At 38.2% G+C, this 14,760-nt stretch overlaps 1 protein-coding gene and 1 long non-coding RNA gene across 4 annotated transcripts in view; one reads left to right on the top strand and one right to left on the bottom strand.

Moving 5' to 3' along the window:
- LOC309515094 overlaps positions 1–14,760 on the bottom strand; it is a 54,356-nt gene that overhangs the window by 4,982 nt on the left and 34,614 nt on the right. The window contains exon 5 of one of the 2 annotated variants that reach the window (XR_014212257.1): positions 8,991–11,280. The exons of the other annotated variant lie outside the window; for it this stretch is intronic. This is a non-coding gene — a long non-coding RNA (uncharacterized lncRNA). Of the gene's footprint in view, positions 1–8,990; positions 11,281–14,760 lie in introns of those variants that run through there. 2 annotated transcript variants of the gene reach the window in all.
- UBE3C (ubiquitin protein ligase E3C) overlaps positions 1–14,760 on the top strand; it is a 59,612-nt gene that overhangs the window by 20,501 nt on the left and 24,351 nt on the right. For both annotated transcript variants that reach the window (XR_014212214.1, XM_082192200.1), the window contains exons 11-15: positions 4,162–4,248; positions 5,477–5,634; positions 6,460–6,692; positions 13,976–14,080; positions 14,662–14,749. Coding sequence is in view for 1 of the 2 variants with exons in the window: in XM_082192200.1 (XP_082048326.1) it covers positions 4,162–4,248; positions 5,477–5,634; positions 6,460–6,692; positions 13,976–14,080; positions 14,662–14,749 (671 nt within the window). In the remaining variant the exon portion in view is untranslated. The remainder of the gene's footprint in view (positions 1–4,161; positions 4,249–5,476; positions 5,635–6,459; positions 6,693–13,975; positions 14,081–14,661; positions 14,750–14,760) is intronic.

Raw genomic sequence — 14,760 nt, 5'->3', positions numbered from 1 at the left:
GGATTCGAACCGCCGACCTTTCGATCGGCAAGCCCTAGGCGCTGAGGCTTTTACCCACAGCGCCACCCGCGTCCCTTTTTTGGAATAAATTGTGCCTAAAGAAAATGACCATTTGTTCTTAAGCAGTTAGTTCTTACACCTTTAATCCATCTTTGCCAATGTGCTATTGTAGTTAAATAACTGAATGTTTTCATTGCCTATAAAACCATGTGACTATTCTTTGTAGTTCTTGCTAATTTCATTTCATCTAGAACTCTCTTCTGCTTTTTTTGCTTTTTTTGGTAAAGTTAATTTGAATGGTCTGCCTTCTAATTTTGTTTCCTGTCTGCTTGTTGCCTGTCAAGATGGATAGAAATTCAGAATAGAGTGAAATTTTCAGAAGTAAAATAATGCATTACTGCTTTTATTCCCAGTTACATATGGCTATGAGAGATGACTTTGCCTGATGGAATTGTAGACATCCATCCTTCAGCTACTATTTTGTTATGCCTATAATGTTACATTTTGAGTCGGTCAAAGTTAAATGCACACTATATTTCTGCAAAATCAGATATTGGAATTGCTGAATAATTCACAAGTTGCTTGCTGTGTTTTATTTTTCCCAGTTTGGAAGAGAAAAACTTGATTGGTATTTACTGGTTCCATGTTGAGTATGGAAATATGAGGCATAGGAGGTATGAGGTATAGCTGTGTGCTGCACCTGCTTTGGGTCCGGGCTAGGCTGGAACCATGGGTAGCTAGAACCAAAATTAGGCTTGGAAGGGGGCTCTCAGGAACATCCTGTAGAGGATTCTGGATTTTTCTGTTGACTAGACAAAAGCAGATTGAGACTAGTGCAGGGGTGCCTAACCTTTGGCTTTGAAGATGTTGCTGGACTGTGGTTCCCATCATCCCTCACTATTGACTATGCTGTCAGGTGCCATAAGAAAGCTGCAGAGATAGCACAGGATAGTACGCACCCTGGAAATGACCTCTTTTCAGCATCTGCCTTCTGGAAGAAGATATAGGGTTATAAAGACCAGGACTAGCTGCCTGAGAAACATTTCTACGCAAATGCAATTCTGGTTCTAAATGCAGCATAAGGAGTCTTTATAGTATATTGTATTTTAAAATGGGGTTTCAAAGTTTTTAGGGGTTTTTGAATGTTTTATGTAGATTTCCAATTTCATTGTTCTCTATGGGACAATGACAATAAAGATATCGTATATCGTTGACTGGGGTTGATGGAATTTGTTGTACAGCAGCAACTGGAAGGACGTACAAGGGCTGTAGAGCACATGCTTTGCATGCAAGCAATCCAATATTTTTTTATTTAAATCAGATTTTTTTTAATTTAAATTGGATTTTTAAAATAAAATGCTTTTGGAGGAAAAATCTTTCTAAATATAGTTTTTTATTTATCTTACATTATAGTCCAAAGGCTATTCATCAGGAAATAAGATTTGTTTTAAGTTTTTCATGTGTGCTAAAACTCAGCCTAAGGTGTGTGTTTTTTTTAAAAAAATTGTTTAACCACATCAGTTAACAAACATGGATACATATGCTGTAATGTTATTGTTTCAGTTAAATAAATTGTTTAAATTGTTATTAAGGAAATGATTATTTTTCTCCTTCCAATAAAGTACAGCAGAAAAGTTGTCCAAATATAAACCGTTAACTTATTAAACCTCACAATAATTTCATAATTATCTGTCAATGTTTTTCTAATAGTATAATAAAATCAGTAATTTTTGATATAACTGTAAAAATTACTCTGAAAATTTATTATTCCAAAAATGAAACCATCTGGTTGTAAATGTTAAGATTATATTTTTTTGTAAAAAAAAACATTTAAATCGTGATTTAAATCGATTTGATTTAAATCAAATCCACCCTGATGAGAACTGCTCATCTTCTAACATTAGGCGGATGAGACTCAGGAATATTCGCCTTTCTAGTTAGAGAGAACCCATGTTTTCAGAGAAACTGTTCAAGGCACCTCTGGGAAGCAGTTGTGCTTCACGGAAACATTCTTTGCAAAGTGAAGAACATTTATCAATGTATCGTGAAATTACTATTCTGAGCTTGTGTTAAAATCCGCATGCCTCACTGCATAAGAATATCTAGAGAGCGTCTTGCTTGTTTGTGCAGGGTAGAAGTCCTGGACAGGCATTAGCAGAAAGGCAGCATTTGTTTACAGTTCCTTGGTGGTGTTTCCGAATGGCTCACTTAATATTATGTAATTGCAGTCACATCTGTTATCTTCTACCTGTAGCATCTTCCAGTTTGAAGGAAGTGTCAAAATGTGTTGCCCTACTGTGGTGACCTTTTATCTAGCTGTATGAGCTTGTCTCATTCTATTGTATTCTCTTCATTAACTTAAATGGTCTCTGTGGGAAACTGGGCCCAGTTTATGACCTAGCCAGAAAATCTTGCCTTTAACTAATTAACTTACAGCATCACCTCAGCTAAATAAAGCTTAATGGGTCATTTAATCTCTCCCATTCCAACAGAAATAATTTTACACTTTTTTTAATAAAAAAGGGTGCACAAGATACCCTTCTACCAAACACACACAAATCATGTACTCTTTGTGAACAACTAGATGCTTGCTTAGAGAATCTGCAGGAATCACATAAAATTGCTGTGCTTTACCCAACTCTTCCCTTAAACTTAAGAGATGTAAAATAAATAAAGACAAAGCCTTGGAGGCCTTTGGCAGCCCAGTAGTTCAAGCTGAAATTGGATACTTCCTCCTTCCAACTCCCCATTATTTGAAGCTAGTTATCCCATATTTGTTCTATTTAAAATATTTTTATTTTGTTTCTCAGTCAAAGACTCTCAAATTGGCTAATAACATTTTAAAACAATACGTATATTGAAATTACAACAATTAAAACAAAATACTAAAACTGACTCCATTAGCAGACAGTAATAAAACAGCAGTACAATCAAATGCTACTAAAAGCTAGAGAAAATAAAATGTCCTAACAGATAATGCGTGTTGGGTGAGATGTGTTAATGTACATAAGTAATTGGGTTATGCTGCTTTACAGTTGCTGCCAGAAATGGAAAAAGGTGATGCCATTTAAATATTGTTTTAATTTCATTTGAATTCTTTAAGCATTAATTGTTTATAGAGCTGTGGTTGTAGATAAGGGTGCACTTTGCTGGGAATTTCAAAGCTTTTCCTTTTGGGATTGGTAATAGTAGATGTAGCTTTGGAAGGAATTTGCTGGCTTCCTGGACTCTTTCCCTCTTAGTTGGGTTGGGAAGTGGATCTAAAACTCCACCACCAACTCAGGCCATTTTGACAGGTGCCTGGGGCCACCTACCTTTATTTATTTTCAACTATAATTACTTATTTCAGAATATAATTCAGTGCTTTAAATTTTTAACACCTTTTGCTGTTGCCACTGTGGGTCAGAGAAAAAGGTGCCAGTGGATGGAAAGGAAGAACTGGTGCACTCCCAGTTCCTTCTTTTCAGTTCGGCCCCGCAGGAATTCCTGTCCTACATCAGTTGAGCACAATTTTGGGGAAACCCCCTGACCAAATGGTGAGGCCTGGCAGTCCTAGTTAAGCCTGTGGACCTGAGGTTCTGCACACCTGCCTTAGGGAGATACACATTACAGTTAAGTGTTACAGACCCAAACCATACTAAGACCTTTATTTGCTTTCTCAGTGATCTTGGAAATTCCATGGGTTCTCATGGCTTAAGATATGGAAAAATACATGTAGTAGTTCTTGAATATGTGAAATGTTTTTTGCACGGAAGCTCAATGTTTTTGAAAAGTTGCAGGAAGGTTATAATTCTGTTGAAGGGTCTTCCCATAATATCACCGTTCACAGCAGCTTTTGTGTAATAAATTGAATACATGTGACTAACTACAACTATAATTTGGAAGGGCCCTGTAATGATAAGTGAAGCATAGAAGAACAAGCTAAGTTTTAACAGATCATCTCTGATTACTTGTAGCATGGTAAATGAGTGCTATCGTCTTTAGATTTGGAAGGCATCTGTACAGTTAACACAGAGATAAAATAAAGCATGTTGACTAGTGCTGGAAAGAATACCTATTTAGGCATGTTGCTTTGAGATAAATATTGAAATGAAAGTTGACAAAGATGCTTTTTATTACCCACACGATATTCTTCAACCTATTTCCTTTTTTCCTTTTTAGACTTCTGTACAGCTTGGCTTTTAATGCCAGGTTCCTGAGGCATCTTTGGTATTTAATCTCCTCAATGACTACACGAATGATTACTGGGTATGTCTTATTCATTAATAATCTAAATGTAAATGGAGCGGTGTGTGCCAGTGCAGAACGAAATGGTGTGTGAGAATAAATGGGAGGTGTGTTGTACTTGGAGACAGGAGGTGCCATCTTAAGAGGCACTGCCTCTTATGTGAGAATGAAGAAGGAAGTTTCCTCTAAAACGATGCCTGCTGGCTTGTTTGCGGGCTTCCCAAAGGCATCTTGTTGGCCACTGAGAACAGGATGCTGGGCACTAGATGGGCTTTTGGTCTGATTCAACAAGGCTCTTCTTAGTTCTTAACACACCTAGGCATCATCTAAATACAAAATACACTTTTAAAAAAGCATATTTATATGGATAACTGGGAATGCAGCACAAGGTAAATTTACTCATGTATGCTCTCTTTTCCATACCATGTTGATTATGTGGAGGAGCAAACACATGAATGGGAGTTATGATTTGTATAATGGGGGGCAGCCCTTTTACACTTGCATAATTTCACTCCTGAGCTAGATATTATTATTGATGAACCAATTTAGCTTGCATAAGATGAAATGAAATTATATTTGTTACCCTTACTAGGCCAAAATATGGTTGTTCGTGCTGGCTCTTGATCCTGAAGTTGCAGCAGTCTCTATAAGTGCTGTGATGCACTGATACACCTGTCACGTCTGCCCATCCACCTGGGAATTTAGCTTTGGTTCCCCTCCCCCCCTCAACTTCAGTGCAGCTCATTTTTTCCAATTAGAACATGCTATTTAAGACTTCTTAATATGAGTGTCTGTACATTCTGGTATGTTAGTTAGTGTCTTCTCTGTAGATATTCATAAAATAGCTTTTAACATTTTTAATGCCTGGCTAAGTGACAGAAACTACCTAATGTTCCGTTGGAATATTCAGCTGCGTGATAATCATCCTGAGAATATTATATAAACAGAAACATAAATGCCAGCATTATTTTATTAGAATCCATGTTAAAAGATAAATTATGAATCTTCCACCTTTTAAATATAAATAAAACAAATATGTATTTATTTAATAATTTTGTGTACCTCCCTTCATCCAAAGGCCCAAAAATATTATTTGCAGATTCTAAAAAGCATATTTCATCATTTTTAACTTGTTCCATATTTTGGCATCGGGAAAATAAAAATCACCTCAAGTCCGCCCCCCCCCCCAGTTCCCAGTCCTAAGATTAAATTTATGACTATTCTTCATCTTTTGTTTTGTTCTGTTAAGGTCTATGGTGCCACTCCTTCAGGTGATATCACGTGGCTCACCCATGTCTTTAGAAGATTCTAGTCGGATCATCCCTCTCTTTTATCTTTTTAGTTCCTTGTTTAGTCACTCGCTTATTTCTATACATGATAATGAATTCTTTGGTGATCCTATAGAAGGTAAGAGTATCCTTCTCAACAGCTTTTGTCTAGTGAAATATTTTCCCTCAAAACTCATATTGTTGTTATAAACACATAGTCGTGTGTGTGTGTGTGTGTGTGTTTGTTTGTTTGTGTGTGTGTATATTATCAACACACACCCGGGCTGGAAGTGTACAGTATTTCCCAAAATTCTACAAAACTGAGTAACTGTTGGTTGTCTCATTGTTTTGTTGTTGCTATAATTATACCATAATTTTGAAATATTCTCCTGTTGTTTGTCTGTCCCTGCCCTTTAGAATCTCTCAGGAGTGGAGGGGAAATATTGCTGAATTTGCTGGGGTTTTATTCAGGCCTGTAGCAACTTATGACTTTCAAGCTCGACAGAACCCATTGGACACACAATAGTCGTCTGCAGGGTGCTTAAGCATCCTTTATTTTGGCAATTGAAAGCAGCCATGCAGTAAAAAGGAGCATTCTGGTGCTTCCCTACATGGTGTGTAGGCTGTGTTGGGCTTTTTGGGTTAGAAGTTGTATGGATTTGGTTAAAAACAAAGTGCCAAACCTGAGTTTTGAAATTGCTGCTAAATTGTCATAGATAAAACAACAGGGAAGGTTTTATTAGACTTGCACTGCTTGTATAAAATTGGCATGCAAAAATTGGCATGCAAAAACCTAAGCCCTGTACTTATTCCGCTATATTAGAAATGTAGCTAACTCTTAGCTACATTGAAAGCAAAGAGGCATAATTCTAACCAGAGATCCAAAATAGATCCAAAATATCTTCTCTAGTTCTGTCTTGTACTTTGGGTCCAGAGAAATAACTTCTAGTCATGTATTGCCTAGTTGTAGGTCCAAGGCAGTCATCGATGATGCCTTTTACGTTAGAAGAACTGGTAATATTATCACGCTGCCTTCGAGATGCTTGCTTAGGAATCATTAAATTGGCATATCCTGAAACCAAACCAGAAGTTCGTGAAGAATACATTGCAGCATTTAGAAGTGTTGGAGTCACCACAAATACAGAAATGCAACAGTGCATTCAAACAGAACAGAAACGGTGGATTCAACTCTTTAAGGTACAGTATAGTTTTGATTTATATATAGAACTTCCCTTTTCATGCACTTTAAGCATGGAGATAACACAGGTGATGATGTCTACATATGGAATTAGCACCTGATTTAATTACAAAGACAGTAAGAGAGATTAGTTTTTTAATTAAAGGGTTTTTTATAGAGTATGTTTCTCCTGATTGTAAAGGCTATTATAAAATAGTATTTCTGGCAGTATACTTTTAATCTAATTGAATTTAGGTGGGATCTTAGAATTGTTAAAAAATGCCATTATATCTTGGAACAAGTAGTTCTCTTGAGGAGCTTAGATGCAGAAAGGAGAAGTGATCTAGAAAATGGGTGGTACATTCGTTTCTGATTCAGCTACTGATGTTTAGCTGTCAGTTCTTGCAGATGTTACATATCCATAAATAATGAGTATCCTAGGGTCACCATTGTCCTATGGATGACTATTGGCATGTTTAGAGCTTATTGCTGTGCTTTCAGACAGTTTGGAACAATGCAGTAAAAAGGACCAAACTGAGTAGGGCTTTAGAGATGGGTCTTTTACAAAAATAGATAACGTAAGTTGGTTTTTTATTTTATTTTTAAAAGAAACTATTCTGTTAACACAAGGGTGGGGAACATGGGACATTCCAGATGTAGTTGGACTATGGTTGGCTGGAATGATGATAGTTGTAGTCTAAGAACATCTGGAGGACACCTGATTGGCAACCCTTTCTAAGTGAATCAGTAGGGCTAATAATACATTCTTCAGTTCCCCCCTATTTTTGTTTTTTCTCTGTTGAGACAAACAATCTTGGAGCTATGCCCATGGTCCATACTTCATGTACTGTTTTTTTGGGGTGTCTGTATGATCTTAAGCTCCTTTTTGAGTACCGTACACATTGCAGAGCCTGGCTGAAAAGCTATTGTGTGGATATCAACCACCTATGGGTGCAGCAAACCAAGACTTTGTTTGCACATCTGTTACAGTGTTTCAGGGAGACGAAATGAATAGTCTTCTACCCAGTCTATTTTTTCTTTCTTTTTGGCAACCCAAGGTTGAACAACACTAAGGAGGTGGGTTAGGAACCGAGAATATAACGGTTGTGCAAGAAAGTGCTTGACTTGCCATGAAATTTCTGCAGCAAACACATATAGTCAGCTAAAATTACTCATTAAAGGAGTGGAAGCAGAAGAAATGCATTTTCCAAATTGAATGCTAGATTTACAGTCGGTTTAATACTGGCGACCTCTCACACACTAATGTTCAGTTCGAGTCATCAGCCGTCCCTTCAGGTCTTTTATCACTGCTTTTGTCAAGCTATCTATTTAATTGAAAGAAGTTAATTGAATGAAAATGATCAACTAAGCTTGTATTAATATTGCTAATGGAACTTTCTTCTTGGCCATGTTTGGAGAAAGATGTCATGCTAGACTTTAGGAAAGGCCCATTAATGCTTGCACTTAACCTGATGGGCTAATTAAGGAATGCTTATTCATTCTACAAGTCTACAATAGCCTCTATCCCGCCCATTTTGCCCGATTTTTACAACACATTTCACTTACGAGCATGAACATTACGGACATTACCAGTGATGAGAGTAACTGATAATGTTTTGATTGTGTTGAATACGGTCCTAATGCATCACTAAAGTTAGAATTTTTGCAGATTGATCTAATATCTGTTTGCACAATTTTATTTAATTAGATGTCCTTTCATTATCCTGTTACATGCTCAGTTTGTTAAGCTGTGCAGAGAGGCCCAACATATGTTTTTGTATGTTATGAAATCATGCCATGTCCTTGCGCTGTGCATCGTTACATCCATTTAGCAAACTATCTGGTGTTGAAATCTACAAAAAAGAACTGTTTTAACCCCTATGTAAAGTTGTTAAAATTTGGAAAGATTCCAGTGGGCCTTGATAATTAATAACTGTACAAAGAAAAGCAAGTTGCAGAATAATGTTCACCAAAGAAGAAATATATATACAGTGGTGCCCCGCAAGACGAATGCCTCGCAAGACGGAAAACTCGCTAGACGAAAGGGTTTTCCGTTTTGGAGGTGCTTCGCAAAACGAATCTCCTATGGGCTTGCTTCGCAAGACGAAAATGTCTTGTGAGTTCCTGCGGGGTTTTTCCCCTCCCCCCCTTTTCTAAGCCGCTAAGCCGCTTATCAGCTGATCCGATAAGCTGATAAGCCACTAATAGCGCTAATCCTCTAATCCGTCAATGGGCTTGCTTCGCAAGACGAAAAAACCGCTAGACGAAGAGAATCACAGAACGGATTCTTTTCGTCTTGCGAGGCACCACTGTAATGCATTTCTCTTAATCTGTGTGTATTCTGTGCCTTTAAAAATGGAACTGCACAAGATACACCTCTGTGGCCAAGGGATGGAAACACGTGGTCCTCCAGATCTGACTCCCATCATCCCTGAACACACCCCATGGCTGATGGGAGCTTGAGTCCAACATCTGGAGGGCTACAGGTTTCCCATCCCTTTTGCCCAACACAAAAATGATAGAATCTCAGCAGGTTACAGCAGAGTGCTGATAACGCCAAGGTAGCAGGTTAGATCCCCGTATGGGACAGCTGTGTATTCCTGCATTTAAGGAGGTTCGACTAGATGATCCTTGGCTTCCCTTCCAACTCTCTGGTCTATATGTCAGATATAACATAGTCCCAACCCATTATAATTTCACTTCTGTCATGTTCTGTGAATGTAGGAGTCTATGGTAAATGAATTGAATGAAATTTGTAGAATATAGTCTGTACTAAAGGTTTCAGGTCCTGCATTTTTGCATGAGATTCAATTTTTCGCACAAAGGTTGTAGTGGGTGATGCTCTCACTGATAACCCATCACAAAAAAATTCCCATTACCTAGACGTACATGCACAGTTCAGTCCTTCTCTTTGAAATCTGCCCCAAGAAGGGAAGAAATCGGTGTCTCACTCAAGCAATGTGCATTCCTACTTCTAAAGTACAGTACAGTAGTAACTTCTTACATAAGGAACCAGTTTGCAACAAATTTACTCTTCCTTTCGTGCCAAAGGGCAGCTGAAAGAGAGGGATTGTAGGTGCCACTTCAAAACAAATAGTTTTATCCTTGTTTGTGTGCTTCTGCTGTTGACAAACCTGACTTATCCTTAGTTTCCACTCTCCAAGAATTTTTTAAATGAAACATTGGATACAAACCTATTGAACTAACAAAGTTTATGAATTTGTTTTGTTTCTATCAAAAAAAAAACAAAATGCTTTCACCCATATTCTAGTTCTAAATGTTTTCCAAAAGCTCAAGAGATTCCTAAAACAATTTGTAAAAACAACGGAACCTTACTTAAGAGAATAATTTTTAAAGTTACACTGTTACATTTAGTTTTAGTTTCCAAATAAAGAGGGGACAAGATAGAAATTTAGATAATTATTAGGCATGGTATGGAGAAAGTGGATAGAGAATTATCCCTGTCTCTCCCCACCCCAATATAATAGGGCCCCGATTTAGGGCCCAAGATCACCCCATGAAGCTGGTTTGTAGAAGATTCAGGTCAGATAAAAGGAAGTGCAGCACATAGGAATTCACTGCCACAGGCTGACAACATGGGTGGCATTAAAAGGAGATGAGACAAATTAATGGAGGATAAGGCAATCAACAGCCAGGCACTACTTCTATAATCATACACCGCATGCTTCTGAATACTAAATTCAGACAGATTCAAATTACAAGAAGATTTTGCCTAAACATTAGGGTCAACTTTCTGACAGTGTTAGAAACTGAGATATGAAAGCTAAGAGCTAAATGGCACTTTAAACCTAGGTTACGGGCGCAACAGCTGAATGTCTAGGCACATCTTTTTAATAACAAGAATACAAAGCTTGAAAATGAATAAACTGCAGCTAAAATATGTTCATTTTTCACGTGGTCTAGTCCTCCCCCTGCCCACCCCTCTAATATTCTTAAGAGGGTCTCTTCTCCAGTCTTCAGAGAGTGGCTGGAAGTGGGGAGGCAGAAAAAGGTAACCCTTTCCTTCTACTCTGCAGTTTTAATCTGAAATTTTAGGCGCAGTCCTGCGCCCAGAGCTCAGAAACTGCTCGCGCTAATGAAATTCCCAACAGCAAAATGCGCCTAGAACAATGGGAGTTTCAAACACTGTTCTGACAGTAAGAGCTGCATAGTAGGGGGTTGGACTAGATGACTCGTTGGGTCCCTTCCAACTCTACAATTCTGATTCTTCATCCTGCTTTTGCACTTCCCATGGGCTTTTAATTGGTCACTGTGAGAAAAGGAATGTTGGACAAGAATAGATAGGCCTCTGGTATGATCCAGCAGGGCTCTTTATGTTCTTGCCTCGTTTTTAGAATAAAGAATGGTTCCCTTTTGTAAATGCCCCCCTGCTCTGGTGTGTTTCTGAGCAGGCTTGTAGGAAATTGGTCACCCACCCCCTCAAAAAAAAAAAAAAAGCACTAAAGACTATCTCTGCCTCAGATTAATTTCTTTGAATGTCTTTCAGATTACTTCCCTCAGTGCTTGAAAGGTTTCACATGCAATATCTCATGACGTTTGCAATCAGGGCCTAATGGAATCAGTGCTTGAGTGACCAACTTGGCTAACCTGCATTGAATTTTACAAAGGGCAAAAAGTGGTGAAAAAGATTCTGCATAATCATACAGATCTCCTAATGGTCCCCCCACCAGTAGTTTTCTAACCTGTAAAAAGTTCACTTAATAAACCAGGTCATTAAAAAAAATATCTTCAGTATGTGGAAAGGAAGCCCTTTTGATTGTCCATTAAGTTCTTTTGCTCCTTTTGGCATCTGCCCACTAATGCACCAGTTGAGACATTATTGAAGTAATTACATTTTTTTAAATAAAAGAAAACCCCTATTGGCTCCATACTGTACAGCATAGTGCCATACATCTACTGTGCTGCTTTCAAACTTGATATAACTGTATGGGAAGGGCAGGGATTTTGTTTAGTCTTATAAATTAAAGATGAGTGCCTTAAAATGTTCAATTACGATCTGGGTCTTGGATCATCATATGCATTCTTGGATCTTGTGAATGTCCCAAGGAAGGGAATATGTGACATCTCTTTTCTAGCACTATTCTTTTTCCTACTTCCAATAATCACCTGTGATCTAGCACTGGTACCTGTTGGAGGAACTGGATATTTACGTAGGTGTTAATTTCTTTTATGGTCACAAATCACCTGATGTATGAGATAAATCAACAGGAAAGGTCAACTAAGCCAGTTACTATGGCAATGACCCAGTGTTTAAGTCATGTCAGCTCATTAGTCAGTCAGTGTTACGTCTTGAAGGTGGAGCAACAGAGATACTTTATGCTTGTATATATCTGTATCTGTAGAGCTGACAAGCTGTATGTACAGTGGTGCCCCGCAAGACGAACGCCTCGCGAGACGAAAAACTTGCAAGACGAATTTCCCTATGGGCTTGCTTCGCAAAACGAAGCTTGCCCCGCAAGCTCCGGGGATAGCGGGAAGCGCAGCGCGTCTTCCCCGCTGTCCCCGGACCTCTTTTGAAGCAAGGGGCAGCGGGGAGAAGCGATCTTCTCCCCTCCGCCCCTTGCTTCAAAAGAGGGGACAGAGCGGCGCTTCCCCTCTGTCCCCGGACGGTCTCCATAGGAACACATTGATTGATTTTCAATGCATTCCTATGGGAAACCGTGCTTCGCAAGACGAAAAACTCGCAAGAAGAAAAAACTTGCGGAACGAATTAATTGTATACAGTGGTGCCTCGCAAGACGAAATTAATTCGTTCCACGAGTCTTTTCGTCTTGCAAAGCACGGTCCGTCGCAACTGCGCCTCTTCAAGCAGCTTTAAGAAAAAAGCGAACAAACTCGCAAGACGTTTTCGTCTTGCGAAGCAAGCCCATAGGGAAATTCGTCTAGCGAAGCAACGCAAAAACCGAAAAACCCTTTCGTCTAGCGAGTTTTTCGTCTTGCGAGGCATTCGTCTTGCGGGGCACCACTGTATATGAACACCTAGAACTGTATTACTAAAGCCTTATCTTTTACAGCTGTAAACTATTTTGGATTTTAAGCTGCCTCTGGGTGGTGACTGGAACTGTGGGGCAACTACTTCTATGTGGGTATCTTACTCAGATCTCCTGCCTCCTGAAACTTTGTCCTTATATCATGAGGAGTAGATACTGGCCTGTTCAAATGTAAAACCCTTACAACAGTGAGCTGCAGCAAGCCTTGGTCTTGTACACTTCCATCTCTTCCTTGGGTGCATTTGTAAAGAGGAGTTAAGAAATACTCAGTTCCATTTTGAAATAACTGCCGCTTGTTGTGACATCTGAATTGTACAAACTGGTTAATCTTAACGATGGCCTATTCCAACAGACTATAGTAAAGATTAACCACAGTTTTTCTGGGCTCAGATGTCATGACAAACGACAGTTAATCTGAAATGGAAACAATACTTTGCTGAGGCTTACTGTGGCTCATTCTTGTAATGCTGAACCATAGTTTAGTAGTATATCCGAATATAGCCACTATTTAGACAATGACTGCAGTTAGTGCAAAATGAGGCAGTGCAATTGTTGTGCTTAAAGATTGGCACTGGCTACCTGTTGGCTACTGGGCTGAGTTACTGTAGGTACAAAGGGCTCTTAATTGTTTGGGACCAGATTACTTAATAGGTCACCTTATCCCATACATATTGATGCAATCACTTTGATCTGTGGAACTTGGGCTATGTCTACATTTGCAAGGAGTAATTCCCTTAATGTGGCAGCACCTGTCCTTTGGACAGTCGCCATGACTGTACTGTTTTAGATGTCTGCGGAAAACTTTTCTGTTTCAACTGGCCTATCCAGACGTGTAATTTGCTCTTAAATCTGATTTAGATGTTTTATTGTATGTGGTTGTTTTTATGTTTTAAATTTGTTTTAATTTACTTTTTAAAGCTTTATTTATTTATTCATTCATTTATTTAGTGTGTGTTTTCTGCCCAGAGAATGGCAGGATGTAAATTTAAGTTAATAAATGGTACAATTGGGTATTCTATTCTAAATTACGTTAAATGAAAACAATTTTGTTTCCTTGACTTTCCTCGAAATCCGATTTTATTTTACATGTTGAGAGATTTCAGTTGTTTTGATGAAGAAGTAATTTAAAGTAATTTATCTAATGAACTTTGGCCAAATATTTGATTACTTAATCATGTCTCTTAAGAACAAAAATACTGTAACATTGTATATTTTAAAACACTGCTGCTTTGTCTGTGGTATTCTGAAAAAGACAAAGTTACAATCTATATTGATATATTTCTGCCATCCAGGTAATCACTAACTTGGTGAAAATGTTGAAATCTAGAGATACAAGAAGGAATTTCTGTCCACCAAACCACTGGCTTTCAGAACAGGAGAACATTAGAGCAGATAAGGTAATACAGATGTGGCTGTTTTAAAAAACTCTTCTTTTAAAATCAAACACTGTACAGATTTAAATTCAGTTTCCTTTTAAAATCAAACTCCTGGTATTAATCATCACATATGTACTTTAGTACAATTCTGGTGTGCAGGTGTTAACCCGACACCTTGAAGCATTTGGCATGTTTACGTCACTTGTTCTCAGTTCTCTATTTGTGATATGTTTGCCATTTCCTATGCATGCTTACTAAGAAGAAAGTTGCACTAAGTTCAGTGGTACATACTTGGGAATAATTTTGTGTAGGATTGTAGCATTGATACACAAGGTATTTGTCAAATTCCCTGATAAACTTGTGATGCCTTGCTCTGTTGCCCAGTGCATATGTAGAGTTAATCAGAATTTATGAATTGGGAGTGGTGTTTTATTCGAGTTGAGCATTATTTTAATGCATGGTGTCTGTTTTCCTAGAACATGGTTTGCAGTATCCTAACAGCTGTATGTCATTTGAAACTCTGTTTCTGATAATGATAATGATTAAACTGTCTTAAGGTTTTGACATGAAATATTTAACTATTATATTTAATAAACAACTAGGTTACACAGCTTTATGTGCCATCAGCCAGGCATGTATGGAGAGTGAGAAGAATGGGAAGAATAGGACCTCTGCAGTCTACTCTAGATGGTAAGACAATA

This window comes from Podarcis vaucheri (assembly GCF_965113315.1).
Source record: "Podarcis vaucheri genome assembly, chromosome: 12".
Classification (NCBI taxonomy): domain Eukaryota; kingdom Metazoa; phylum Chordata; class Lepidosauria; order Squamata; family Lacertidae; genus Podarcis; species Podarcis vaucheri.
The sequence above is the reverse complement of the archived record's forward strand: the minus strand, read 5'-3'. Positions and strand labels throughout refer to the sequence as shown.